This window comes from Candidozyma pseudohaemuli (genome assembly GCF_003013735.1).
Source record: "Candidozyma pseudohaemuli strain B12108 chromosome Unknown scaffold00023, whole genome shotgun sequence".
In the NCBI taxonomy this organism is placed as follows: Eukaryota; Fungi; Ascomycota; class Pichiomycetes; order Serinales; family Metschnikowiaceae; genus Candidozyma; species Candidozyma pseudohaemuli.
In genome coordinates this window covers 13,800-41,246 of record NW_020194457.1, presented here as the reverse complement: position 1 = coordinate 41,246, position 27,447 = coordinate 13,800, and the positions used below count along the sequence as shown (strand labels likewise).

The following is a 27,447-nucleotide window of genomic DNA, read 5'->3' as shown; positions in this document are numbered from 1 at the left end:
GAAAATACGGGATTGTGTTTTTTGGGTGCGTAGCAGGGTGTAGTTGGGGAAGCTAGGGACGACCGCATAGGCGAGAATAATATCGGCACGTCAAAGCTGTCAAACTGGCCGGGTGCATGCTTGGCACATTTAGGCTCCTTGTATCTTGGCGATAAGGTATCGCCACAAACTGCCGACGCGTCAGTTCCACCAGGGCCCTGGCACTGCACTTGCAAATTCCGTCCTGGAGCCTGTTTACTTTTCAAGTGCATTCTTGCGCTCCACAGTCGCTTTAGACCCAACGCATGCGCAAAATCACCACCACAGCTGACGATATCCACCATGAAACATAAATAGGCCCCGTTTCCTCTCAATTCTCTTCATCCACTCAATCATGCTCCCCTTCCTCACGATCTTCTCTCTCGCTTTGGCCTTCACCAACGCCTTGGTGGTGCCCAACCAGAAACGCTCTGGTGCTCCACTCAAGCTCGACTTCACCGTGCAAAAGTCCTTCTCCAACGCCACCTCCACCGGCGAAATCGCCTCCAGAGCACACAGTCTCGTTTCCCACTTGGCCGTCAACAAGAGAGAGGAGACCGCTTCTCTTACCAACGACAGAGATGTCTCCTACTTGCTTGACCTCAAGCTCGGCTCCAACCACCAGCCTGTCACTGTGATCTTGGACACGGGTTCTTCTGACCTTTGGGTGTACGGTACTTCCGATGCTGGCGCCCAGGGTGGTACTTACGATGTCACTTCTTCGTCCTACAACAAGAAGACCGGTGAGGAGTTTTTCATTTCCTACTTGGACGGTTCCTACGCTAAAGGTGACTACTACACTGACGGATTCGCTCTCGAGGACGGAAACACCCTTTTGAAGGATCTCCAGTTTGCCGTGGTGTCCTCCGGTGAGACCAACTCCCAGGGTATCTTGGGTGTTGCTGACAAGAACCAGGAGGCCACCGACACCAAGTACGACAACTTGCCATGGGCTTTGCAGAAGGAGGGTGTTACTCCCAAGGCCTCCTACTCGTTGTACCTTGGTTCCGAGGCCGAGGGCAAGGGTTCCATCATTTTCGGCGGTATCGATACCGAGAAGTACGAGGGTGAGTTGACCAAGTACCCCGTGGCTGGATCCAGAGGTTTGGCTCTCAATGTGGAAAGCGCCGATATCGGCGGCAAGACCATCCAGTTGGACAAGGAGATTCTTTTGGATTCCGGTACCTCCTTGAACTTGTGGCCCCAGGAGCTCATTGACGCTGTGGGCAAAGAGCTCAACGGTAACTACCTCCAGGGCTTCTACTTTGTGGACTGTGACCAGCCCACCGACAAGCACTTGACTTTCGACTTTGGCCAGAACAAGATCGACGTTTCGTACCAGGACCTTGTGTGGAAGTCGCAGGGCTACTGTCTTTTGGGAGTCCAGCCTGGCGACGACACGCTTATTTTCGGTGATGTCTTCTTGAGATCCGCCTACGTCTACTACGATCTTTCTCTGCACGAGATTTCGATTGCCCAGGCCAAGTACTCCGATGCTTCCAACATCATCGCCGCCTAGATGGGGGTGTAATAAAATTCAGTTCTTCTTTATCCAGGGTAGGCAATAGAGCACCAATCGTAGCTTAACAGTGGCATAGTAGGTGGAAATTGTATGTGGATGATCCAATCAGATAAGATGTACGCTTTTTGCTGCTTCTTCTCTTTATGACTTTGGAGTGCCGCTGGAGGTTTTAAAGTGGATTGTGCTCCTGGTCTGTAAACCCCCAAATTTCAGTAGGATCTCCATTACACCCCTGTGGTCAGCAGCAGACCACGAGATGAGCTGGTTTTGAACACAAAACGCCAAGTCCTCCAATGACAGAATAGAGAAGTAAGCCTCGGTCCTGACGCATGAAGTCTACATGTCACTACTACATACCGCTGAATGGCCCATCCAATGATTTCACCAAAAGCCAAGAAACCCTGTTGTCTTGACCTAAATTAGCCCAATTCATGGCCAATCGTAGGGTGATGGTTATTAAGGAATGGTGAATTCTGGTTTCAAGTCGTATCTTTTGAATGCGTGAATCCTTACAATTCTTCTGACCATCTTCATCCACTTAGATCCAGCTTGCACCATAATGCCTACACCTCCAATCAACAATCAAATTCAAACAAATTAGTCTATAAAGTGTAGCGGCGCTCACCAGAACTTCACAGCCTGGTAGCCTTTTCTCAACATCTTGAAAATAGGGTCGTTGTCGTTGGTGAAAACCATCTTGGTGCCCTTCTTCTCGCCCTTCTGGTGGCCGTTTTCCTCGTCCTCGGCATCCTCCAAAGACTGGGCGTCACTCAAGTAGTGGTCTCTCAAGAAAAGACCGAAACACAAAAGTGGCACACAGAGACAGAGACCAACAATACAAAGCTTCTTCTGAACCTCGGCGTAAGCCAAAACAAGAGCAACCCTGGGCGTAGAGCCCCAGGCGTGGTCTTCCATAAAGTCGTATGGAGCATCGTAGGCAGCCTCAGCCAAAGCGGAGTCCTGACCCAACTTCTCCATCTGCTTCTTGATAGTAGGGTACATGGTCTGGGTCCAGATGGCACCAGAAACACATCTTCCGAAAGAACCACCGATCTGGTAAATAGCATTAAACATGGCAGTCACAGAAGCCATGTACTCGTGGTTGGTACAAGCCTGAGCAGAAACAACGACAAGTCTGTTGAAGAAACCCTGGCCGAAACCAAGCAAACACATACCGACAGCCACACCGTCACGGAAGTACTTACCACGAATACCGTCGTTGTCACCTCTGAAGTGGACGAAAAGTCCCATGGCAATGTACCACACCATGACACCGAACAAGATGAAAGGCTTGGTTCTTCTGACCTTGGCCAACACGAAACCAATCACAGGCAAGGTCAAAGCACACACAAAGTGGAGAAGCAATGGTGTTCTGGTAGCAACCACCCTGCTGGCGTTCATACCCACATACAACACAGGGTAGGCGTAAGCGTTAGGCATGTTGGAAACAAAAGTGTAAAGAACACCCATTGCAAGAGCAGCCCAGATACCTCTGTCTCTCAACAAGGGGAACGGAATCAAGGGGTTGGTGGCGAGCTTCATTTCCCAAATGACGAAGCAAGGAATAAGGCAGAAACCGATAACCAAGGGCACAATGGTGGAGGCCTGGTGCCACTTGGTTCTAACACCACCAGCCAACGTCAAAGGCACCAAAAGAAGACCAAGCATCAAGATGATGATGATACAGCCGATAAAGTCCACCTTCAAGGCTGCCTCTCTGGTCCAGTAGAAGATACTAGCAAAACCCATTTTGGTGTACACCCAGAGCTTGTTGCTGCCATTGTCCAATTCCTGCTGGTAACGAGCCAACTTCTGGTTCAAGGTGACCGCAGAAGCCTTCTCCTCAGCACAAAGAGCCTTCCACTCCTCGGTCTTTCTGGCCTTGAGTCTCATGTGGAGAGAACAGCCCAAGTAAGGAATACACACCAAGGGGAAGGTGAAGGCCCACAAGGCCACACCAAACTGCCAGTCATGTCTCTCCAACAAGGAGTCCACAATTTCACCCGATGCCCAGGTGTTGATGATAGCTGGAAGGTTCAAAATGGCAATAGCCAAAAGTCTGTATTTCAAACTGGAGGCATCCGACAAGTTGATCTGCCACAAGAATCTGCCACCAGAAGAACCAATGGAGTACAACACCATACCGCCAGAGTAACGCTGGATATCGTGGGCCTGGGACATAATGACAAGACCGACGATTCTGAAAACCAAGGAAATGCAGAACAACTCAAGACGACCAAAGATATCCGACAATCTGGCATAAGCAGGCAACGAGGCAGCGGCAATGACTCTCTTGATGATACCCACGGTGGTCATCAACGAGTGCTGCTTGTACGAGTTGGTAGCGTAACCCACGAAAACGTTCGTAGCAGTACCCTCCATGGTTTGCACGAACATGGCAATGAAAATGGCAAAAAAGTAGATACCCTTGAGCGTCCAGGTATCGTACTGCTTGACCAAGATCTCGGACTTTCTCACACCAAAGGACTTTTCGATGATCTTGGAGTCCGTGGTGGCCTTGGTCTCCACCGAAGTGGTTCTCAGGAGCTTGGAGTTTTCAGAACTGTTCAAGTCCTTCTCCACATTGACATTCGAGGAACTGGCCCCAGAGCTGGGGGTTTTGTGCATCTTCTCCGCCATGATGATTGATGGGGTAGAAATGGAGCCAAAACCGGTGTCTTTAAATATTGCAAAATTATCTCCGGAGCTCAAACGCTCTGGTGAGTTTATTCCGTCTCGGGATATCCATTCTGCCAATGGGGCTGCTCAGAAATAGTCTTGTCTCCTTCATACGTGAGCTTTAGCGAACCAGCTTGAGCGTTTGCATTGTTAGGCCTTGGTCAGACGGCTTAGGTCCAATCAATGATGCATGGTAAGACACACAAAACCGGAGGTTTGGGGGACCCTTCAAGGAGCGGCTTGCATTGCAGGAGGAGTTTCGCCGAGAAATTAATCCGAGAATTGGCGTTGACAGGGTGTGAGGCGTGAGGGGGGCCACTTTTGTGGGAGATTTTGGTATGGAAAAATTTGTCATCCTTAGAGGAAGCCATATTGAAATTTTCTGTCTGGCCGGGCCAGTGCCCATCCTGTGGCTCCAAATCTGAGCGCTAGATCGAAATATGTCTTTATGCATGGTTATACCCGCCGTGCGTCATGTCTGGTTTTTTTGGCAGAGTTGCTGAAAGTTAAGAAAAAGACTCCTCGAGGCCCTTGGCAGGCGAATTTGCAACGGTTATACCAAGACCCGTAGGTTGGTAAAAACAGTTTGGGAGCTTTTGGGTGGTTTTAGCTCACCACCATAAATCATCACCATATTTCACCACCACCACAGAAAGCATAGCAAGTATCTACCCTCCACGCCAGGCGCTTTGTGTAACTGATCTTGCTTGCAAATTTTATCAGATGCATCTCTGCGCCAAATATGCACAGCTTGACACGGTGCCTTGACGTGAAATGCTGCTGGAGCTTGTCAAGCCTTCTTGTCATGCCAAGTCCCATTGGTTCCCGAGCCAGCCTAGAAAAGTCACCACACGAAAAAGCCGTTTATTGGCTCTTCCCGCGGAAACTTACGTTCCAGTACATGACGGCCTGGCGCCACTTGGCTGTCAATTCTGCGAGAGCCTCCACGCTGACTCAAGGGGCCAAGACTCGACCATGCAACCGGACATAGGCGCCAACAATGAGCAGAACGGCTTGTGGTGCCGGTTTCGGCGTCGCTTCCGCGTCGAACTTTTTCTACAATGGGACTTTTTTTTACAATGGTTTCTTCGATGCTCATGTTTTCGTATTTACCCTAGTGGTTGTGGGGGGAGGTTTATAAAAGCAAAACGGCAATTCCAGCGGCCAAGCTGCCGGCGCCAAAGACCACAGACCCTGCTGCGTTGTCGAAGGATGAGGCGGAGGACGAGGGGGCCGACGAGGATCCCGAATTGGCAGCAGAGGCAGAACCTGATCCAGAGGCAGCAGATCCAGAGGCAGCAGATGAGGAACCGGAGGATCTCGAGTTAGAAGCGCTGCCCAGCGATGCCGAGCCGGAAGCGGAACCGGAAGCGGAACCAGAAGCGGATCTAGTGTTGGAGCCACTGGAGGTTGAAGAACCTGAAGTCGCAGAAGAGGTGATTCTGGCGGATCCAGAGGCAGAAGCCGAACCCGAACCGGACGAAGCCGAGTCCGTGGCAACAGCAGCACCAGCAACACCGTCGGACCCGTCCATCTCCGAGTTCATCTCATCGATACCGCTGGGTTGGGCGCCCTGACCCATCCAAGTAAAAAAGGTCTTGGTGTGCGTGTGGTTAGGCTTCTCGATGGTCATGTGTGTGGTTGTGAGATGCTGGGCCTTTTCTCCGTAGAGCGTCTTGGTGTACGTGTTGTGTGGGTACGAAAAGATGTAGGTCTTGGACGAGCCTGTGGTGATGTCGTCGTCCGAGTCGGAGTCGGTGTCACTGTCACTGGAATCAGTGTCACTGTCAGTGTCGTAGTCGACGTCGGTGGGTGCAGAGCCCGGGCCCATCCACGTGAAGAAGGTCTTGGTGAGCGTGTGGTGGGGACGTTCGATGGTCATGTGGGTGGTGGTGAGATGTTCAGCCTTGGAGCCATGGAGAGTCACGGTGTAGGTGTTGTGGTCTCTGGAGAAGATGAAGGTGTTGGTGGACTCGGCGGCGGCGGCGGAGACGATGGAGGCTAAGGCGACGTTGGAAAGCTGCATTTTTGATGTGTTGGTGGATGGGAAAAGTGGGACTTTCGGGGTGCTTATATATGTTTCCGATGGCCTGGGGAGGCTTTTTTCGCAGCCAAAAACGAAAAGCCATGCAGCGCCGTTCGCATCGAGAATTCCGTGGCACCCATTGTGGCCATGCCATAATTGAACTAAGGCATTCCATTGAAAGAAGCATTGAAAAAAATAATTAAGTGGTTAAGAATTGTCTTTCGACTTCAATTCCAATCCCTCGCCATCCGTTGAACCCTCCCTCACCATCCTTTCAACCCTTCTTCGGAAGTCTTTCCCTGCGAAGAAGGTTTTTTTCATGCACCTCCAGGCAGAAGGTGCTAAAATTAGCCCACACTAAAACACGCAACACGGCTCGTTCCGGCCCCTCTGCCGATCTTTTCAGCCTGGACCCTCTTTGCAGCCATTTCTAGCGGGCTATTCTTAGAAGCCGTTGCACGTCATCCCAACACGGCGGTAGTTGCGATGCCGTTTTCGTCGAATCGGGCCTGGCCAAGAATCCAATTCCGTTCCTTCTCGGTGCTAGCGTGACTGATGAGGCTGTTGCTTGAAAAACTATTGGCTTAGCCCTAGGCGAAGGGCAGCCTCGTCCACTATATTTAGAATTCTGGGGTAGTGGAGTAGCACGGCTGTGGCGAGGTTTTGATGCAGAGGGCGCCGGATCGGGTGTTAATTGGTGAAGAAGGTTAGGAACCTCGGAATAGGGCGGTGGAGTGCCGGGGTGGGGCATTTGACTATAATGGACAAGGGTGAAGAATTGGCAATTGGGAGATTTGAAAATCGATTTAGTGACTTTGGACATGGCGACGCCGTAATTGAACTTATATTCTTTCCAAAACATCAATCCATTTCTTTAATCCTTCTTTCTACCCTCCCAAACCATCTGCAGAGGTGGTGAGCACTTCCGAAAAATCCCGCCACATTGCAAATCAAGATCTACAACTCACCTTGGCCTGTGTTGGTGTGACTCGGCAAGATGCACAATCGGTGCCGAGGAACCCAATAGCCTAAAATTAGCCCCCGGTTTGCCGTTTGGTTTTGGTGTTTGTTGAGATTGACAATGGTGGAGGCATTGGTGGGTGGAATGTATGGAGCAGTTGAAGAGGCTGGGTTTGGTGAGTCTGGATCGTGACCGATGAGTGGAATATAGCAAAATAGCTTCGGTCACGGTTTACACTGCCTACATGGGTGGACTGGTCAGGTGGAGGTGGGAAGCAAGGAATTGAGGGAATCGAGGAGTCTACTGTTGGAGCAATGGTCCAGATGCATCCCGACAAGTCTCATGGGCTAGAGCCTATTTTTGAGATGTGGTGGGACCAAAAGCAAGTAGGTGTTTAATTTGTGTTAGTCCAGCTTTTTCATTTTCTTCGTCTCCTTAGTCTTGTAAATGGCTTGAAATCGTATATGGTACTCTGGCTGCAATGCATAGTCTCAAATTTGCGACTAAGGGTCTCGACCAATGAGATGAGCTTTTTGTATGTTCCAGTGGATCCAACTTTATCGCTCTTATGTCTATTTCCCTGATTACCAGCTCCATTCTGCAAAGTCTTCTCTCGAGATCGTGGATCTCTTCGGTTGACGATCGTTCGGTTAAGCCACCTTAGACAAGCTTTCGGTTTCCGATGACAAAGCTAGTGATCACCAGATGCCAAGCCCTTCCATGTAGCAGGAAGTCTTTATCTTGACCTATATTTCTCTACATGAGTCTTTATTATCCAACTTCGACTGTCAAGCTGTTGCTTTTGTTGCTCCTACTCGAGGCTAATTCCGGTCCATGTAGAAACCACCTTATTGAGGGTACACAAAATCAAGAGCCACACATCTGACCACAGCGTCGAATGAATGAAAAAAACTAAAGACGCTTTCTAACAAGGATATCCTTTGTCTCTTGTCATTCCCATCTCCTGACGAGATTGTGCTCTAGTCTGCTAGTTAAAACGCTCATGAGAGCATCTGGGGCATCAAAGTTTTGAGTACACTAAACTCACCAAAACTGGCCAGTTTCCTGATGCAATTGAGGGATCTTCAACAACATCTTCCTCGCCTGGTAGTTTAAACGGTTGAACTGCTGAAACATCATGAATGCAAGCTGTTTGGGACCAATAAGTTCCGAATCTTTTGGACCCAAAGGTTCCTGAAGATTCACTTCTTCGACCAAATAGGCATACAATTCTGGAAGCTTCAGGCTTGACAAGGTCTCCTGAACATCACCTTCCTCACCGGGGTAAACGATCCTCAGAGAGATACAAATGGACAAGCGAACAACCAATGTGCACTGCCTTGGGGCCGGTAAACGATTTTTCAGCTTTCGAAAACCATTTCTAGTGCAATATAGGAGAATATTGAAGAATATGGGAGAGAGGAAAATTACTTGACTTTGCTTACGAATATTACCCAAACCGTCGGTGGTATACCTGAAGCTGCTGGTCCCTTCCCCACAAGCGGGATTTTACGGGAATATCAGTTAATCCAATTGAGAGCAAATATCAAAGTGGCATGATTTCCATAACCGAACCTTATTGTGCCCTTTCAAGCGAATCAATAAGATCTTCTCCATCGCATTATACATCAATAGCCTCCACAACCAAAATCATCACCTCAATGACACCCACCACAAGGACCATTGCACCACAAAGATGCCTCTTCAAACTACCCGACTTCTCTCCATGTCGCCTAAAATAAGCCCCTTATCTGACAAAGACGTACCTTATTGTTTCCACCAAACCCACAGCTCAACCCTCCAAAAACCACCTGATTCTCCAGCCCGACCACGGAGACCATCCCCACAATCCCGCTTTTTTCCCTATCTCTAAAACAAAGAAACCTAAAAATCAAGTGCTCCCCTGAAACCAATCAATTACGTCAGAGTCAGCCGCGTATACTTGCCTCTTCACTGCACACCCATGTGTACTCTGCCATTTTCCAGCAAAACCATTGGCTACTTAAACTTCCAGACGCCAAGCAGACCTGGGAAATTACGAACCCACACAATCCACATTAAGCGAGGCACATCGTCGGAACCTGATTTTGTGTAAGCTTTCCGAAATTGCGCCTTCTCGACTGTGGAGGGGTACTATATAAATATGGAGATTCGGTGTGCTGCGATTCTCCATGGTTAATGCTACTTTTGAGCTTTCCTTGTGGAAGGTGCTTGCTGCTATTGTTGTTCTATACAATGTGGCATCGTACGTCAGCTACCGGATCCGTCTTTGGAGGCTGAAGGCCTCAGAAACGGTGTACCTTGACGATGGGCTTTTTGGGTTCAGAAGAACCAAGGATATCTTGAGAAGACAGAAGACAGGGGAGATTCCACCGCTTTTCTATGAAATGTTCAACGAGGTCAAGCGGGACACCCTTACCTTCAAAACCACCGGCACCATCAGATACTGTACCCGTGATCCAGAGAACATCAAGGCGATTTTGGCCACGCAGTTCAACGATTTCTCTGTGGGCCAGCGGCTCACCCAATTGGGCATTTTCTTGGGCGATGGAATCTTCACTTTGGATGGAAACGGCTGGAAACACTCTAGAGCCATGCTTAGACCCCAATTTGCCAGGGAGCAGGTCTCCCATGTGAAGATGCTAGAGCCTCACGTCAGGCAGGTGATCCGGAGGGTGAAAGGCGCCCAAGGCTCCAAATTCGATATCCAGCCATTGTTTTTCAAGTTGACCGTGGACTCGGGAACGGAATTCTTGTTTGGCGAGTCGTGCAGATCGCTCCGAGACGACGAGGTGGATATTTCGACCTTGGGAGGGCCAAAAGAGGCTGGTAATTTTGCTCATGCCTTTACCACGGCGCAGTCGTACCTTGTGAAGCGAGTAAATTTCCAAAAACTCTACTTTTTGGTCAACAACCAGGAGTTCAGAGACTGCAACAAGACCGTGAGCCGTTTCTGTGAATTCTACATCAACAGGGCGTTGCAGTACGAGCCAGAGGAGCTTGAGAAACTTGCAAACGGGAAATACGTGTTCTTGTTCGAATTGGTCAAACAAACAAGAAACCCCAAGGTCTTGCGGGACCAATGCCTCAACATTCTAGTTGCAGCAAGAGACACCACGGCAGGGCTCATGTCGTTCTTGTTTTTCGAGCTTGCCAGGAACCCAAGAATATTCCAAAAGCTCCGTGCAGAGATCGTCGAAGCCTTTGGCGAAGGGGAATCTGCCGATCTCAGCAAAATGACATTTGAGTCGCTCAAGCGGCTCGAGTACCTCAAGTGGGTGCTCAACGAAACACTCCGTTTGTACCCCTCTGTGCCCCAGAATTCTAGAACGGCGGTTAGAGATACCACGTTGCCAAGAGGAGGAGGACCCGACGGGAATGAGCCTGTGTTTATGCCCAAGGGGGATGTGGTGCTTTATTCGATTTTTTCAACACAAAGAAACGAGGCTCTTTACGGCAAGGATGTGCTTGAGTTCCGTCCAGAGAGATGGGCCGAGCCTGAGCTCAAGAAGATAGGCTGGGGGTTCCTTCCTTTCAATGGAGGCCCGCGTATCTGCCTAGGTCAACAATTTGCTCTTACCGAAGCCTCCTACGTCACCGCCCGCCTTCTACAAGAATTCTCCAAAATCGAGTCTTTTGATCCACCGGGCGATCCTAAAACAAGTGCCCAATTGACCATGGCGCTCCACCACGGTGCCAACATCGCCTTGTACTAAACGGGCTTTGATTTGCACGGAAACGGCCAACGAGGGGTAAACAAGCCCCTTCTCGAGAGAAATCCGAACGCATAGCTAAATTTTGAAAAAGCAAGGTTTGATGCTTCTTTATGTGGGTGGTTGCGAACCAGCCAATCTTATCTCTAGCGCCGTGCGCAGGACCATTGTGGTGATGTGACAGCAGGAGAAATGGAAAAAGGAAAAAAACAGACGTAGGGCTCAGGCTTTGTATTGAAATCACCGTATATTCATCTTTTTGCATCTTCCATTCAAAGCCCCCATTCCCTTTTTTCCATTATACCCCAGGAATCGGATTTACCATCGTCCTGCACGAGTCCGAGATAACCTCCACACAAGCCCCCTTAATCCACACCACCTCCAACCAGCTTTTCCTTCTTTTCTATATAAACCCACTGAATCCCACCAAAATCATAGAAACTTAAAAAGCCTTGAATATCCAAAATGCAATTCAGGCTTACCCCGCTCGTGCTTGCCAATTTGGCTGCCGCCATGGTGCTTCCTTCGCTTAACGGTTTTGACGTTGAATCCGTCTTCGGTCAGAACGCCATCACCGAAAAATCCAAGGTGGCCAAACCATTCGAAAAAACCCGTAACTCGCCAGCTCCTTTGGTCACTGGCTCAAATGTGGCTCCAAACAGGTACATTGTGGTGTTCAACGACGATGTTGCTGAGGGCGACTTTGCCACCCAGAAATCGTGGATTACCTCGCTTGTGCAATCCGCCATGGGCATCGAAGAAGGTGAAACCCTTGCCTCGTTCCAGCTTCCTTCCTTCCTGGGCTTGCTGGGCGCTTTCAACGAAGACGTCTTGAAGAAGATCCAGGATAGCCCCCACGTCAAGTATGTGGAGGAGGACGGCGTGATCGACCTCTACGGCACCAAGGTCCAGGAGGACGCCACCTGGGGTATCTCCAGACTCTCGTCGCGTAAAAACGACCAGGTGTTGGACACCTACACCTACGATCCTTCTGGTGGCGAAGGCGTCACTGCTTATGTCGTGGACACCGGCGTCAAGGTTTCCGAGGCCGACTTCGAGGGACGCGCTGTGTATGGTGAGGCAGTGGCCTTCCCTCACTTGCAGGTGGATCTTCATGGCCACGGCTCCCACGTGGCGGGCACAATTGGCTCCAAGACCTGGGGTGTTGCCAAGCTGGTGGACATTGTCGCTGTGGGCGTGATGGGCCCATTGGGAACCGGTTTGACCTCCGACATCATCAAGGGTCTTGAGTTCGTGGTGCTGGACCACCAGAAGAAGATCAAGGAGAAGAAGAAGGGCTTCAAGGGCTCCACCGTGAACATGTCCATTGGCGGTGGTATCAGTGACGCCTTGGACGCTGCAACCAACGCTGCTGTCAACTCGGGCATCCATGTGGTGGTTGCTGCCGGCAATGACGATGCTGACGCCTGCGAGTACTCTCCTGCCAGAGCCAGCGGCCCAATCACCGTTGGTGCTGTCGACAAGTCCGACAACAAGGCTTCGTTCTCCAACTACGGTAAGTGCGTGGACATCCACGCTCCTGGTGTTGACATTGAGTCCGTTGGTCTTGTCATCAACCCTGCGGTCATGTCTGGTACTTCCATGGCCTCTCCACACGTTGCCGGTTTGGCCTCGTACTTGTTGTCCTTGCAGCCAGGTTTGGGCTCCGAGTTTAACAGCAACCTCATCAAGCCTGATGACTTCAAGAAGAAGCTTATCAAGTACGGCACCCAGGATGTCATTCACGGTCTCAGCGGTGACACCGTGAACGTTCTTGCCTACAACGGTGGAGACAAGCCAACCGAGATTTGGAACTAAGTCCCCGCGAGTACGATTGCCTTCTACGTGTCTTCATAGGATCATCTTTAATGTTCAGTATACGACTTCAAAAACAAACAGTTACGAGAGGAACCCCATGGTCATGATTCCACCAAGAAAACCCCCCATCATTGCCAAACCCGGATCTCTTTGCCGAGGGGGTCGGCTCGGCGGTCGGCAATAATGGCAGGATCTATGGTCGTGGTAGTAGTTACCGGGCCAGTGGTGAGGGCATGTATATGGTCCATTGTAGGGTTGATGAAACGGGGTTTCATAAGTAGGTTGTGTTGTCGGACGCGGCGTTGTGTAAGCTGGAGGAGGTTCTTGTGGAGGCTGGACATTAACAGGTTCATGAGTTCTTGTATATTCTGTGTTTGTGGTGTTCTTTGGAGCTGTCGTTTGGTTTGTCGTTTGATTTGTCGTTTGGTTGGTCGTTTGATTTGATGTTTCGTTTGATGTTTGGTTTGTAGTTTGGGTTGTTCTTCTGCCCTTGGATTTCCGCTCATAGTATGTGGTCAAACAAAAAGCCACAACGATAATCCCTCCTATGAGTACAGCACCCAAGATAAATGGAAGAGGGTTCATCTTTCAATGAAAGGCTGTAGTGGGCAGACGGTTGATCAAAGCATTCTCTTTTTTTTATGTTTTTGTCACAAATGCCGTGACTCGATTGCCTTGCGTCCCAGTGCATAATAGGACAGTGGATGATCCTGATCAAATTGAATTATCCAGTTTATTTTCTAGAATGACCAATTGAAGAGATGCAAGTTGACTCTCGGGTATTGAAATGATTTTAAAAAGACGGTCTTGAAGCTTTAATATATGGATTCTATAGCTACAAAGGTATTTACTGGTGGGAGGATTGCATGTCTTGGTTCTTTATAAGAACGGGGGCCTGCTTCAAGAGGTCGATGAAAGTTGAGTAGTAGAAAGGCAATGTTTCAGAGGCAACAATTTGCAAAATTTATTTCTTGAAATCCTCATTGAACGGATTTCCAAAAACTCTTCCATAGATGGAAAGAAGCCTTCCTGGTCGAATGGAGCACATTACAAGCCCCTGTCATTTACGGATACGGAGCTTGACAAAACTTTTCACAAGGAAGTTACCCCATAAACAGACAATGAATGTGCAAGGGTTGCAAAAGCCCCATCAAGCTGGACCACATAAGCCTGGACAAGATAAGCCTTGAAGCATTTTGCAGCCAGCCATTGTTAGCTTCTCCTACATGTACTCCTCGAATCGTTTCTGTTCAAGTACGGCGTTTTCATGGAACACCGATGGAAGGCCTTTTATTCAGGGCTTCATTGTCCAGGTTGTTGTGACAGGTTCGAGGGTTGAGGAACAATAGGTGCACGTTTTCGGGGTATCTTCACCACTCCTAGCTTGGGCACATTCCCGATTTGTCGTCAACGGAGATATTTTTGGACTAGGCCAGGTGTTTTTTGATATTCGGTGTATGAAGTGACCAAATGGGGCCGTCAAAAATATTCTTGCCCTTCTTGTTTCAGAATATCGCTCGGGTGTTTCATAGTGCACAGTAAGGCTCCAGCACCATTACCAGACGGCCAGCCAAGCAGGTGTCGAAACCGATATAATTTAATAAGAGGCCCTATTGAAACTCTGTGAAACACAAAACAACCCTTTTTGTTTCAAAATGTCGAGATGATCGAAACGTCCACTATGGTGTTGGAATCCGGGGTCGCATTCGACTCACTATGGTGAGACGCATCTTGCTAGGTTCGCGCAGATCAGGGGTTGACATCCTCAACTCCCTAAGTTAAATCAAGGTTTCAACGGATTCTTGCTAAATTTATAGCCCTAGTTGATCCTCAGGTATCCTCCGAATTCGGAAATGCACCAGCCAACGACAAGACTACACGAGGGTTATGAGGCTTGAAAACCTCGCGTAGCCTCTGACGTCAGTGGTTAGTTAACTAGGAGGCCGTCTAGGGATCCTGTTCTCAAGTACCTAACAAATAAGTCTTTAAACTATATGGTTTTGTTGGGACGAACTCGTTCTTATTGACGTCCTCTTAGTTTAATTGATGAAAAAGAAAAAAAAAAAAATAGGGATCCTGGTGTCGAGTACCTAACAAGACGCATTTGGTGTCAGTACTAACAAGACGCATCTGTCAGGACGACAGCGCATTATACGTAAAATGCAGCTAACTCCATAAAAACCCTTTCTACGAGGAATAAATGCACATTTAAATACTCGAATCCAAAGTTTACGGGCTTTGCCTCGGGGTTCTTTTCCATAGTTGGGAAATAACCATATCCGGAATACAGCTATTGTGGAGCTTTTCAAGCTTTCCCTAGCGCGGCTAAAACCGGCCTCGGGACTCCTGACGCATAAGTGCGATAAGACTCATTTTAAACCTTGTCCAAGCATATAAAAGGCCAGCATTTCCGCACTAAATCCATAAATTCATGTTTCCTTTCGACTGGATATGGCTGTTGTTGGCTGAGGAGGCCCCGGTAACGGAGAAACCCCCTGCCCCGACAATGATGCATTTCCCTGCCTTCGTGCATTACCCTGCCCCGGTAATGGAGAAACCCCCTGCCCCCATAACGGAGAAAACCCCTGAGAAACAACAGAATCAAAGGAATGGAAGATACTATCGAAGAAAGGGTAGCAAGGGCAGACCTAGAAGGAACAACAATGGTGATAAAGATTTGAATTTCGATGCTATGACGCGTCTGCAAGACTACGAGACAAGACTCAAGAACAACCAAACCCAGGATGCCTTGATCAGTAAAGCTTACGCTATGAAGACCAAGGTCAGCCAGAAGAACGCCTTGGCTGATTTCATGGACACCATGTCCAACCCAAATTTGACATTCATTGCCATAGACTTTGAAGGATACGAGCAATCGCCGGGGATAGTGACGGAAATTGGTATTGCGGTGTACAAACCTAGTACACTGAGAGGCATGATGATGCCTTTCATCGAGCTGAAGCATATCATCGTCTCAGAACACATGAATTTGAAGAATGGGAGATATGTACCCGACCACCAGGAAAACTTCAACGGTGACGTTAGCTTGGTGATGAATTATCTTCATGCTGTGGCTGCTATTGAGAAGGTTATACACCAACATAGCGAATCTTTAGATGTTCCAGGAAGCGGAGTGTGCCTCGTTGGCCACGGGCTTGACAACGATTTGGAGTGGCTAGATCGAATGGGCGTGCGTATCAAGCCAGCTATGACAATTGACACACAGAAGGTTCTTGGATGGACTCACGGAAAGAAGGGATTGAGTTTGAGGAACTCTCTTGATCTCGTCCGCCAACCGTATGCATTTCTTCATAATGCTGGAAACGACGCATACTACACCATGGTACTCTGCCTCTGCTTGGCAGACCCTTTCTACCGACAGGCGTGCGGCATGGACGAAAAAGAAACCAAAACCTGGTTTCGGCTGAGACCCCTGACAAAGGGCGATTCATATACTGTGGCCAAAAGGATGTTTTCCAACGACATATTGGGAATGCCCCTTCGTGCTCAAGATGCCCGACAAGGGAATCAAGGAGGAGCTTGAATGGCCTGTGTTCTTCAATCAGGCGGTTATGGTAAGCCAGGGACGAGTATGACAAAAGGACTTTTATGAATAATGAAGTTAGGAACGCTAATACACTTAGGCATCAGAGTGATGTACCTGACCATCAGACAACTACTGGAGGTCCCGCTACAATGCTGCTGTTTTTTTTTTTTTTTATTACTTTTATACACTTTACTTTAGCTTCACTCGGCGACTGGACTATCAGTCCACCTTCTCAAGGCAGACGTCAAAATCAGAGTCACTCAAATCTGCATCCCAATGGCGGACCATGTCGAATATGGACGATTGCTCCGAACTATCCAGTTCGTAAACCTCGTCAGGATGCAGATTCTGTGGCTTCACCGTAGGCTTTACAGTCTCGGTGGGGAAGTTCTTCGGAAGCTTGAAAATGACTCCAAGGTACGAAGTCACCTTCTCGGTTTGTCTCTTCCAGGGCACAAAGCCCTTTGGAAAGAACTCCGAAGTCAGGCGCTCCAGGGGAAGATTGGAGGCCCTTGTTTCATCATTGGTTTCAGAAACCACAGAGGGCTTTGAATCAACGATGTTCTGAAAGAAGCTGAAGTCCTGGGGAAGGAAGGACTCGTTGATCTTTTCGTTGAAGACACTCTGACAGTGGAAAAAGTCCCTTGGCAAAAAGGTGGGAGTGTCTTCGTCGTTTGTGGCATCCTTCCAAAAGTAGAAGTCGTTTGGAAGAAACACCTCGTTACACTTGGGAGTGGAAGTCCAGAGCTGGAAGAATTTGCAGAAGTCCTCGGGGAAGTAGACCTCCTGAGTCTTCACGGGCTCTGGTTCTGGTTCCGATTCTCCACTGGAGTACAACTCAAACTGCTCTTCACGCAAGCAGAATTCGTAGTCAGACAAATCACCGTCGAGTGATTCGAGACTCTCAGCAATGGTCTGAAAGCTGAATAAGTCGGTGACGAAAAATTGTCCGTCGTCCACGAGGAAGACCTTCTTTGACTTGGTGGTCTTCTTCAGTGGGTCAAGAGACATGAGCTCCTCCAGAATTAGTTGGAATTCGAAAAAGTCCTCGATGTCAAAAGACTCCTCAGACTTTTCGGATAAGGCGTCCTGCCAGAAGAAGAATTCCTTGGGGAGGTAGGAAGCTTCCTCTTCCTTGAGGCACTTTCTGAAGTGGTGAAAGTCGCCTGGGTAGTAGGTCTTTTCAGTCTGAGACAAAGACGACCAGGTCTTGAAAACGGGGAAGTCCAAGGGCAAGAGTGTTGCAGCCTGGACACTGTTAGAAACCTCGAGCTTAGGGGAAATAGCTGGAGTTATGGTACCCTTTGGTTCTGGAGTTTCCTGAACTGGGTTGACTGGTTCAGGCAAGTGCTGAACAGGAATGACCTCGGGCTCAGGAGTTTCCTTCACCTCTGGACATTCTTCCTTCTTTTGGGCCATGTAGAGCTCAAGGTAAGAAGTTTGACCTGGGTTGAGTGGTACTAAACCCTCAAAAATAAGCTGGAAAGTGAAGAAGTGGGATGGGTAATAGGAGTCGCCCTCGTTGGAGAGCAACACCTTCTTCGAATCCTTCTTTTCCTTAGTAGACTCAACAGGCTTAACCTGAGCTGGGGTGGACTTGGAGACGTCTTCCTTGGAAGGCTCCTTCTTGTCCTCCTTGGGGTTCTTAGTAGAACGCTTTCTCTGAGAACGCTTTCTCTTCTTGTCCTTCAATTTTTTTTCCCTAATGTGGGCGTCACTTTCCTTGAGGCTGCCTCTGTCAGTGGACGTCTTCTTAGGGAAGCTCTTCTTCTTAGATGCTTTGGTGATAGTGCTGGCGGTAGAAACGGTGGGCATTTTTGATCGATAAGTGGTGGATAAGGAAAAAGAATTCAGGGAGAAAGGGCCTTGCTTTATAGTCCAAAGGCCTGCTCTACGAAATAATATTCTACTGTCCTGGTGGTCACAAACCTGGGTTTGGTCATTGATGGCTATTCGAGAGAGGAAGGTTGTAGCAAAATGGTCACAACAGCAGGTCTCAAAATGGTAACTATAGATACTACGCAAAAAGTGGTCAGTCTTTTGGGTGGATTTTCACAAAAAATCGTCCATCTAGAGTAGGTCCAATACTCACTCACGCACCTCTGTGAAAAGAAACCAAAGCGCTTGAATCGCCATAGTTAAGGTTAAATAATATGAGAGGGCTCCAGATAATATTTTACGGTGCTATTCGCCCAATTTGGGGGTTCTGGAGATTCCCACCTGTTTTGGGCTTAATTGCAATTTTTTGTCTCACATTTTGCGTAAGGTACGGTAGTGTGGTTTTTGGTGATAGCAAGGTACCAAAAGCTTTGCCATGATGATACCCGTCTGCAGTGCTGGAGATGTACTGATAAAGGAGAATCGGAAGAAAATATGTATCTCCTGGTCTCTATTATTTGAAATCATGGTTGGTTACTTGATTATCAGTTGTCGTTGATACATGTAAGGTGCGCTTTCACAAGTACCACAAGTTCGTCCTCTAACACTCTACAGAATTAGAAGCTCATCCCAAAACTCAACTCCTCATTACATGCTGTTTTGCTTCACAATCCATGCCTTGTTGCTCATGTCCATCTTGAAACTCAATGGCTAGCGGAATACTCATGGTAAAGAAATCGCCTTCTTTCAAGCCCCCACAAAACCTCCAAACGACCGTTCAATATACCCCCAGAAATGGGCTATTTTGGCGATGACGTTTCTAGCACGGCTAATCTTCTATGCCAATTCGGTGACTTTTCCGAGAACAATGGGGCCTTAGCGACAACTGCACTGAAGTTCTTCTTGACTACACGATGTCCACAAGCTCACCAACCTAGCATAGATTATCGCTTCCATCGCCGAACAAAACCTAAGAAAAACAACTCCATCACTTCATGACTCTAAACTGATAAGCCCTCTGACGAATTGAGCTGAAATGCCACATCCTTGTCGAACTTCCTCCACACAATACTTGGCACAGAACCAAGCATTTTGCAACAAACAGCTTAGGCAAAACTTTCAAGCCAATCATAACATCTTGCGTCCCCGATCTCGTACATCTTCGATGACCCCGTATATAAAGCCTTTCACTTTGACCTCCATCGCTTCTCTACAATACCATGCGTTACAATCTCACTGAATGGCATGTGGAGCTCACTGAATTCGACTTTTGGCCATGCGGAGACCAGAACATGGAAGCCATCTATTACGACAGGACTGTTCTTGAATCTGTACATTATTGTGGCAGCCGTGATGCTATCTATAGGGAACGAAAGAAGAGCTCCGGTGCTAGACCGAATATCAGTCGGTTCCACCTTTTCTTTATATTGATGCTTATTTCCAGTTTTGCGATGAGCTGATAAGGGGAGATGAAGGTTGGACTATGTCAGGACGTCAATGATGGTAAATTTGTTGATTTTCGTGCAATTGAGGGTCTTACAGCTTTGGGGTGCATTGAACGCATACCCCAACAGCCGCTTTTGAGCTATTTTGAGCTCCTTAATTAGTCTAGCTACGACTTATAGCTATAATTTATTTTTTTGCTGAGAGAATAGTGAGTATTGTAGGTCGTTGAGACGCATTTGGGTCAATGTCATCAAAGTGGTACATTTAGTCACAAACGAGCTTTGAAAAACATATTAGCACAAATAAACAACGTCATTCTATCCATCCACTGCTTTTCTGATTATTTGAAGACAAATCTGAATTTTGGTGGTTCTATCAAATTCTGTGTTCACAGGAGATACACACTTTCGCACAGTAAATGCATAACCCAACCCTGCCTTTCCTAAAAACCGTAAACATCAGCCAAACCAAAAAAAAAAAACAAAAATAACAAAAATCACAAAAATCCCAAATCTCCAAAATTCCTTCTACAAATCCAAAAGCTAAAGTGAATGTAGGTGTATTAAGCGAATGTAAAGGGGTATCTAAGAACGGCTGCAAACAGCCCAAGCAAAGTCCAAAAGGAACGAAAGGTCATAAGAAAGAACAAGTATTTCCCAAATATCAAAGATTAATTAGCAAAGAGCTTAAAGAAGAGCCAAGAGGCCAAGAGGGAAAGCCAAACCGAGGCTCAAGAACGGAGAAGCAGCTCCACCCTCGTAGGTGCTGATTCTCGAGGCAGCTGGAGCAGAAGAAGCACCACCCTCCTTGGTCTCCACAGGCGAAGTCACCACAGAAGGCTTACCAGAAGGCTTTCCAGCAGTAGAAGGCTCGCCAGCCACAGAAGAAGTGTGCTTGTGGCCCCAAACGTCCACCTGGACAATCTCGGTCTTGGTGACGGTTCTGGTCTTGCCGTTCTCCACCGTCTCGTGCTCAGACACATGGGTGCTGGCGGGAGGACAGTAGGTGGTGTACTCGGTGACCACGCCGTGGATGGTGGTTTTGACTATGGCACCGGTGACCTTGGACTTGGAGCCAGCCTCGTCCGAGGTGTCACAGACATATACGGTTTTGGTGTGGACCTTGCCGGCGTCGTCGGTGTCACAAACGGTGGTGATGTACTCGGTAGGGTCGAATTGGGAAGTAGTGGTGATCAAGTTTCCATCAGCATCGGTGGTTTCCTTGACCACACCGGAGTTGGTGACGGGGTTTCCGTCGGAGTCTGTGGTGGTCCAGGAAGTCGTGTGTTCGTTTTCGTCAGGCAACAAGGAGGTGGAGGTCTGCCAGTCGCCGTTGGAGTCTGTGGAGACGCCGATGATGCCCGATTGGGTAGTTGGGTTTCCGTCGGCATCGGTGGTTTCGAACGTGGTGGTTTTTCCGTCGTCGTCGCCGGGGAAGAGGGACGTGGAGGTGATTGGGTTGCCGTCGGCGTCGGTGCTGGTCTTGATCACGCCGGATTCGGTTGTGGGGTTACCGTCAGAATCGGTAGTTTCAAAGGTGGTGGTCACACCGTCCTGGTTATCGTCGTCACCTGGGAAGAGAGAGGTGGACGAGGTAGGGTTTCCATCAGAATCGGTGCCGGTGGAGACCACACCAGACTCGGTGGTTGGGTTACCGTCTGAGTCGGTAGTCTCGAAAGTAGTGGTGATGCCGTCGTCTCCGTCGTTGTCGTCACCAGGGAAGAGGGAGGTTGAAGATGTTGGATCACCGTTGGAATCGGTACCAGTGGAGACAACGCCGGATTCGGTGGTAGGGTTGCCGTCGGAGTCGGTAGTCTCGAAGGTTGTAGTAATACCATCGTCAGCTCCATCGTCGCCGTCTCCAGGGAACAAGGAAGTGGAGGAGGTAGGGTCGCCATTGGAGTCAGTTCCAGTGCTCACCACGCCAGACTCCGTGGTTGGGTTTCCGTCAGAATCGGTCGTTTCGAAGGTAGTAGTGATTCCATCATCTCCGTCGTCTCCATCGCCTGGGAAGAGGGAAGTAGAGGAAGTAGGGTCACCGTTTGAGTCTGTACCGGTAGAAACGACGCCAGACTCAGTCGTAGGATTTCCATCGGAATCAGTGGTTTCAAAAGTGGTGGTAATTCCATCGTCTCCATCATCACCATCACCAGGGAACAAAGAGGTCGATGAGGTAGGGTCGCCATTCGAATCAGTACCAGTACTCACCACACCAGACTCAGTGGTTGGGTTACCGTCCGAGTCAGTAGTCTCAAAAGTAGTGGTAATCTCGTCATCGTCGTTGTCAGCAGAAGAAGTAGCCTCATCGTCTGGAGTGGTAGTAGACGACTCAGGCTCAGTAGAAGCTGGCTCAGTGGCAGAAGAAGCAGCACTGGTATCGGTGGGCTCCTCTGGAGGATCAGCACACAAACACTTGTCTGGAGGAGTGTCGCCGGCTGGAACAGCGCCAGTGTAGGAGATGTAAGAGCCTCCGCTTCCACCGGAGCTGGTTCTGAAGTCACTAAGGTCGTAGCCCTCGCCGATCTTGATGTTAATCTTGAAAAGCTCGAAAATACCAATGAGCGACAAGGTGTCGTCGGAGTAGGACCAGTCGGAGAAACCGAGGTTGGTTCTGATCTTGTTGCCGTTACCGAAACCACCGACGGTGTAGGTTCTCTGGGCCTCGTTGTTGGAGTCCAAGGCGACCAAAACCAGCGAGTTGGAGGCGTCGAGGTAGAAGATCTGGTTTTCGTTGGTGGTGTAGCCGAAAGTGGCAAGCGTCATCACGGCACCGTCACCAACATTAACACATCCTTCACCTTCGATGCTGACCGACTGGGACCAGTTGATGTTCTCAAGACAGATGGTACCTTCGTTTTTCACTTCACCCGAGTTGGCGGTGATGGTCACCGTGGATGGAGCACCCTGCTCCTGGATCAAGTGGATTCTTCCCGTGTTCTCCCATTCACCAGTGCTGAAGAGGTTACCACTGGTGAGCGAGATGGGGGAGAAAAGGTTGGAGTTCTTCAACTGCAACCAGATGTTGCCGCTGTTGATGAAGTCTCTGGAGGCGTCCAAGTTGTAGTAGGTACCAAGAAGCGAGTTGGTGCCGTTGAAGATAATGTCACCGGAATTGTCAAGACTTCCCGAAGAAAGCACCACACTGGCGGTAAGACCGTCAGAGGACTCGACGAAGAATTGACCCTTGTTGTTGATGTCACCGCCAATTCTGGTGGAAGAGGAACTGGTGACAAGGAAGTACACATCGGGCTCGATGAAAAGACCATCTCTGATGTAGTTGACACCACCGTCACCACTGGTGGTGGTATCGGTATTGACTTGTAACGCAGAGGTCGTAGAGGCACAGAGGGCCACTGCGGCCCAGCTGATGCTGTTTGTGAATCTCATGATTTGTCCTTGACTTCCTGTGAATCCAGGGCAGAATCTCTTTGCTTTATAGCTCTCTGAAGGGCCCCAAGGACATGCCCAGGGTCCGCCCAAAGGAGATATGGCAATACCCCAATCGGAAGCCTGTTTGTTTTTTTGGCGAGCTGGCCCTCTGGACAAAGAGATGGTGAAACAAGGCGAGCTGGTTTTTGCAGCTAATCTTTCACTGTACTGCAGGGTCCTCGAGCCTGCTGTCGATATGCATGGAATGCTTCAACTCATGCGCGACCAACATGTCACTTGAAGTGCACGTAACGCCGAACCGTCGGCCATTATACCCAGAAAGTCACTCATTGTCGTTTTTGATTATTTGTGCTTTGAATTGTTAGGGCGAGACCGCGTCTCGGGCGGGCCGAACTAGGAACCGACTGGTCCAGTGGTACCCTTGACGTTCATGGTTGGTCACATTTGGCGATTGTTTGTGGGTTTCTGCCATTAATTAAACAGCCATTAATTAAACTTTTACAGGGGAAGCTCAATTGATGGCTACTGGTGTGCTGGCTACGGCATCGCGTGTTTCTGTTCTCGTATTCATTCTCGTATTCACATTCCCTGGCATTTAGGCCAGAATCGAGCCTGGGAATGCTCCAAAACCGGACCAATAACGCCAAATGGAGGTGGACGTGAATTCTGCTCGAATTAATCTCCATAAGAGTAATTTCTCTACAAATGTAGCTGCGGCGGCAAAATATGCAAGAAGAAGCGAAATTCACGCAGATCTAAAGTCGAGGCGCCCTGATCTTCAATGGTTTTTTGACAAAGCGCACAATGGGTGTCTGTACATAAAAAGTGCCATAGAGGGGCTTTGGCCATCTAATTGTTTAGAGCGTAAAATGGTTTGCGCTTCATTCTACTACTCACCCTTGTTTACCAAACAAGAATGCCTTTCCACTATAGGGCTTGACCATCAGCCAGCAGAAACCCACGTTTTAGCACATTCCAAGCCACGGTCACCACGAACCCTTTTAACAAAAATTCTACCGTAGCACAATAAACCAGCAGCATTGAAGCTCGAGAAAAGGGGGGCTCCAGCTCTCAAGCCATATTTCTGAATCAACGCAACCTTCATTGCGACAAATGATGCATACGTCTCGGAATTTCGAACAAGTTTCCTCGAAGTCACAAAATGCAAATATCCTCAAACACAAAGTATCGTTCGGTGTCTCAAAGCCAGTGCAACCTTCGACACATAAAAAGAGTAGACCAAAGCTTTTCGATGATTCTCTTGACTCACCATTAGAGCATACCTCAGGTACCCCAGACTCAATCACGGACCAAAGCATTCTCGAGATCCGTGTTGCTTCTTTGTTCATGTTGTCAGCTTTGCGCTGCAAACCAGATATGCTGGTGACATGCAAGTATTGCCGCACATGTACGACTAAAGATGAGACATTACTGGGGTCGAGAAGTGGTCTAGCGCACGAAAATTAGATTGTGCATGGGTGGAGAGAAATCGAAAAAAGTAGTTGCACAAAAATACCCAGTTTGTTGGTGTCTTCCATGACTGTGGTATGTTAACTACTTCCACTAAGGCAGTTTCCACCATTAATTGTGCCATTAACGCCGAAAAGAATAGCTGAAGATCTTCACCACTTGTTAGAACTGCTTCGCCTCTTGGCTCGAGGCGGGATCGCCTAGGCGTCTTTATTTGAATTCCGTGGGTTCTAATTGTTGGCACGGTCTTTTATTTACCATACACGTAGTCGGTTGCATTGTTGGAATTACGTAAGCGCCAGTTTTGTGTTTCGGACTTGCTTAAAAGGTTTCGATTATCATGAATAATATTCGCGATTAGGAAACATCGACAAGAATACGCTGGCGGTTTATTTGGTTCCGGAAGAACACCTGCCGAAACTGTAGTTTGCAGAGATTGATCTACACTCAATTCCGTGTGTGATCAGAGGATCAGATTCCTAAAGCATGTAGAAATACCGTTGTAGTACTGATTAGTCGCCGGGTCGGTTGAAACGGATGTTTTTGAGCCGGGAAGAGAACCTCCTTTCATTGTCGACGCAACTCTGCTGGTTGAGATTCTAGTTTTTATGTTTTGGGCGAACCGATACATCATTTTTGGCGAACCGAAATAACATTTTTGACTGTGGCTCCCAGCTGTGGCAGAAAGTATTAGCTGGACATTCAGATTGGAGCATTGTCCCAGGGGATTAATCAGGAATGGTGTTGGGAATCTATAGGTTTTCCACAGAGTTGTTGTATCGCTATCAGGTAATTAAGAGGTGTTTATTTGTTTTTATGTTTTACTTGAATTCTTGACTTAAGAGTAATTTCAATTGATTTGTGAATAACAGTCGGGTGCTTTTGACAAATCCAATAACTCCTCTCTTACAATGCTTTTCAAATTACACATTCATTTCATAACTAATGGTGAATACCCATAGCCCTGCGCTTCTCTATCAAAGCCCAGTACAGGGCACCTGTTCTCACTCTCCAGTACTTTCCAGTGGCCATCATAACCAAGAAAGTGGCAAGACAGAACAAGCAAATAAACGCAGCGGCAATAAAGGTATTCTGCAAACCCTGGTTTTGCACCCAGGGCGTAATACCATAACTAACTGCAAAACTCATGATGTTTCTAATTACGACAACGGCAGCAATAGCCTCGCCAGAAACCTCATGGTAGCAGTCTACAACATAAGTAACAGCATTGACACAGCCAAGGATACACAAGCCAGCAGTGACTCCAAAGCCGATAATGACTCCAAACCAGTGGATGCCATGATAGGCGCCCACACCCCATAAAATAAGCGAGGCGGGACCCAAGATCATGTAAAGAATTAAAGCCCAAAGACGGTCCTCTGCCTCAGAAACACCACCTCTTTTTCTGGCGATTTTCACCTTCAACCAGTCGACGACCCAGCCGGCGTAAAAGTACAAAAGAACGGTGAAAACACACGGAGAGGCATATGCCAATCCACACATGGCACTGGAAAAATTGTAAGGTGGGGCACTGAGCACCATGGCCTCCGTAGCATTGAGAACAGTATACCAGATAAGCGTCGAGCCATAAAGGAAGCCCGACCAGAGAACAATGGGATAGCGGAACATGTAGGCGGTCGTTTTGATGAATTCCCACATCAAGAATTTTTTGGTGATTCCCAGGGTGAGAGAGAGCTTTTGCACAAAACTCTTTGGTGGAGCATAATCTGGAAGGTCATCTACAGAAACCAACTCGGCCTGGTTCCCAAGATTTGTCACAGCCTGCAATGCCTCTCCACCGTCACTCAGAGATTGGGATTGGGATCTGACGGTGACCACGTGGTTCACTTTCTCCCATTCACCCCTTGAAGTGATCACTGCCAAAGTATCACCAGAATCGTCCTTGGCCACTCTGAGTTTTCTTTCGTAGGTGGTCTCCTCCATGAAGAAGAAGAGAAACACAAAACTGACACTGGCGTAAATAACCGACCAGAAAATGACCCATTTCCAGCCGCCCACATCGGTATCTCTCAGGTTCTGGTTGATAAATCCAGCCACCAAAGGTGCCATGTAGTTCGAGGCATATAGAGAAACAGCGTAGATGCCCATGTAGGTGGCTCTTTCGTGCTCGAAATAGAGCTCTGAAATGGAGAGTTCAGGCAAGGCCTCGATTGGAGAAGTGAAAAGTCCAGCTAGGATTTTGGAAGCTATCCATTCACCGTTGGAGGTGATCCAGGGCTGCCACAAATTGAAAAACCCTCCTCCCAAACACGAAATAAGATAAACCGGCCTTTTGCCGATTTGCAACGCCAAGGGCTGGAAAAAGATGTTTCCAAGACCCAAGAACAAAAAAGCATACCCAGTGCCAGCATTGAGGTCTGCCAAACTAATGCCTGTGCCTTTGGAGATCTGAGGCAAGACAGAATAAATACATGTTCCGGGAACACCAGCAGCAAAGGTGTACACGACAATACAGAACATGTGGAGCCGCTTTCTATTGGGGGACCAGTTCAACGGGTCATTGGGGTCGTCGGACGGCGTTGGAATAAGAATAACGCCTTCTTTTTCTTCTTTTTTCTCGTCAACCAAGTACCCGGTGCCCGGCACCACAGAGTAGTCAATCATGGTATAGAGCTCAGAAAGAAGTGTGGTCCATAATGTGTATTTATACCACGAGGACCTCGAGAGATAACGGTATCTTATCTGGGTGCACCGGAAGAAGCACGTATTTCGGCTGCTCGAAGAAACCCCTTTACATCAACACATGATGCACTTTGAGAGCATATGTTAACCGTTTTTGGGGGCTTAAAGCAGAACCGTGTTCCTCGGTGCCCATCTTGACGCACCGGGTAAATCCAATAAACAGACCAAGCCACCAGGGCAAAAAATCAACAAAATCGACCAAATCGACCCAGCAAACGTTTTTCCAAAGTGACACTTCTGTGCATGGGTTATCGCCTTCTTTGCCTAATCCGGTCTA

At 48.3% G+C, this 27,447-nt stretch overlaps 10 protein-coding genes across 10 annotated transcripts; 4 read left to right on the top strand and 6 right to left on the bottom strand.

Moving 5' to 3' along the window:
• Positions 1 to 373: 373 nt before the first annotated feature.
• On the top strand, positions 374 to 1,537 carry C7M61_005191 (pepsin-like aspartic protease; the record flags this gene model as incomplete). The annotated part of the gene is made up of 1 exon (XM_024860500.1): positions 374 to 1,537. The coding sequence occupies one exon, from the start codon at positions 374 to 376 to the stop codon at positions 1,535 to 1,537; it is 1,164 nt and encodes a 387-aa protein (XP_024711308.1).
• Positions 1,538 to 2,161: 624 nt separating this feature from the next.
• On the bottom strand, positions 2,162 to 4,180 carry C7M61_005190 (uncharacterized protein; the record flags this gene model as incomplete). The annotated part of the gene is made up of 1 exon (XM_024860499.1): positions 2,162 to 4,180. One exon carries the CDS (start codon positions 4,178 to 4,180, stop codon positions 2,162 to 2,164), a length of 2,019 nt encoding a protein of 672 aa, XP_024711307.1.
• Positions 4,181 to 5,354: 1,174 nt separating this feature from the next.
• On the bottom strand, positions 5,355 to 6,245 carry C7M61_005189 (uncharacterized protein; the record flags this gene model as incomplete). Its single annotated transcript, XM_024860498.1, has 1 exon — positions 5,355 to 6,245. One exon carries the CDS (start codon positions 6,243 to 6,245, stop codon positions 5,355 to 5,357), a length of 891 nt encoding a protein of 296 aa, XP_024711306.1.
• Positions 6,246 to 8,250: 2,005 nt separating this feature from the next.
• On the bottom strand, positions 8,251 to 8,890 carry C7M61_005188 (uncharacterized protein; the record flags this gene model as incomplete). The annotated part of the gene is made up of 2 exons (XM_024860497.1): positions 8,251 to 8,541; positions 8,834 to 8,890. 2 exons carry the CDS (start codon positions 8,888 to 8,890, stop codon positions 8,251 to 8,253), a joined length of 348 nt encoding a protein of 115 aa, XP_024711305.1.
• A 487-nt stretch (positions 8,891 to 9,377) lies between these two features.
• On the top strand, positions 9,378 to 10,922 carry C7M61_005187 (cytochrome P450; the record flags this gene model as incomplete). Its single annotated transcript, XM_024860496.1, has 1 exon — positions 9,378 to 10,922. One exon carries the CDS (start codon positions 9,378 to 9,380, stop codon positions 10,920 to 10,922), a length of 1,545 nt encoding a protein of 514 aa, XP_024711304.1.
• A 462-nt stretch (positions 10,923 to 11,384) lies between these two features.
• Positions 11,385 to 12,737, top strand: PRB1 (Prb1p; the record flags this gene model as incomplete). Its single annotated transcript, XM_024860495.1, has 1 exon — positions 11,385 to 12,737. One exon carries the CDS (start codon positions 11,385 to 11,387, stop codon positions 12,735 to 12,737), a length of 1,353 nt encoding a protein of 450 aa, XP_024711303.1.
• Positions 12,738 to 15,285: 2,548 nt separating this feature from the next.
• On the top strand, positions 15,286 to 16,281 carry C7M61_005185 (uncharacterized protein; the record flags this gene model as incomplete). The annotated part of the gene is made up of 1 exon (XM_024860494.1): positions 15,286 to 16,281. The coding sequence occupies one exon, from the start codon at positions 15,286 to 15,288 to the stop codon at positions 16,279 to 16,281; it is 996 nt and encodes a 331-aa protein (XP_024711302.1).
• A 222-nt stretch (positions 16,282 to 16,503) lies between these two features.
• C7M61_005184 (uncharacterized protein) lies at positions 16,504 to 18,099 on the bottom strand (the record flags this gene model as incomplete). The annotated part of the gene is made up of 1 exon (XM_024860493.1): positions 16,504 to 18,099. The coding sequence occupies one exon, from the start codon at positions 18,097 to 18,099 to the stop codon at positions 16,504 to 16,506; it is 1,596 nt and encodes a 531-aa protein (XP_024711301.1).
• A 2,195-nt stretch (positions 18,100 to 20,294) lies between these two features.
• C7M61_005183 (uncharacterized protein) lies at positions 20,295 to 22,994 on the bottom strand (the record flags this gene model as incomplete). The annotated part of the gene is made up of 1 exon (XM_024860492.1): positions 20,295 to 22,994. The coding sequence occupies one exon, from the start codon at positions 22,992 to 22,994 to the stop codon at positions 20,295 to 20,297; it is 2,700 nt and encodes an 899-aa protein (XP_024711300.1).
• A 2,415-nt stretch (positions 22,995 to 25,409) lies between these two features.
• C7M61_005182 (uncharacterized protein) lies at positions 25,410 to 27,092 on the bottom strand (the record flags this gene model as incomplete). The annotated part of the gene is made up of 1 exon (XM_024860491.1): positions 25,410 to 27,092. One exon carries the CDS (start codon positions 27,090 to 27,092, stop codon positions 25,410 to 25,412), a length of 1,683 nt encoding a protein of 560 aa, XP_024711299.1.
• Between the last annotated feature and the right edge of the window lie 355 nt (positions 27,093 to 27,447).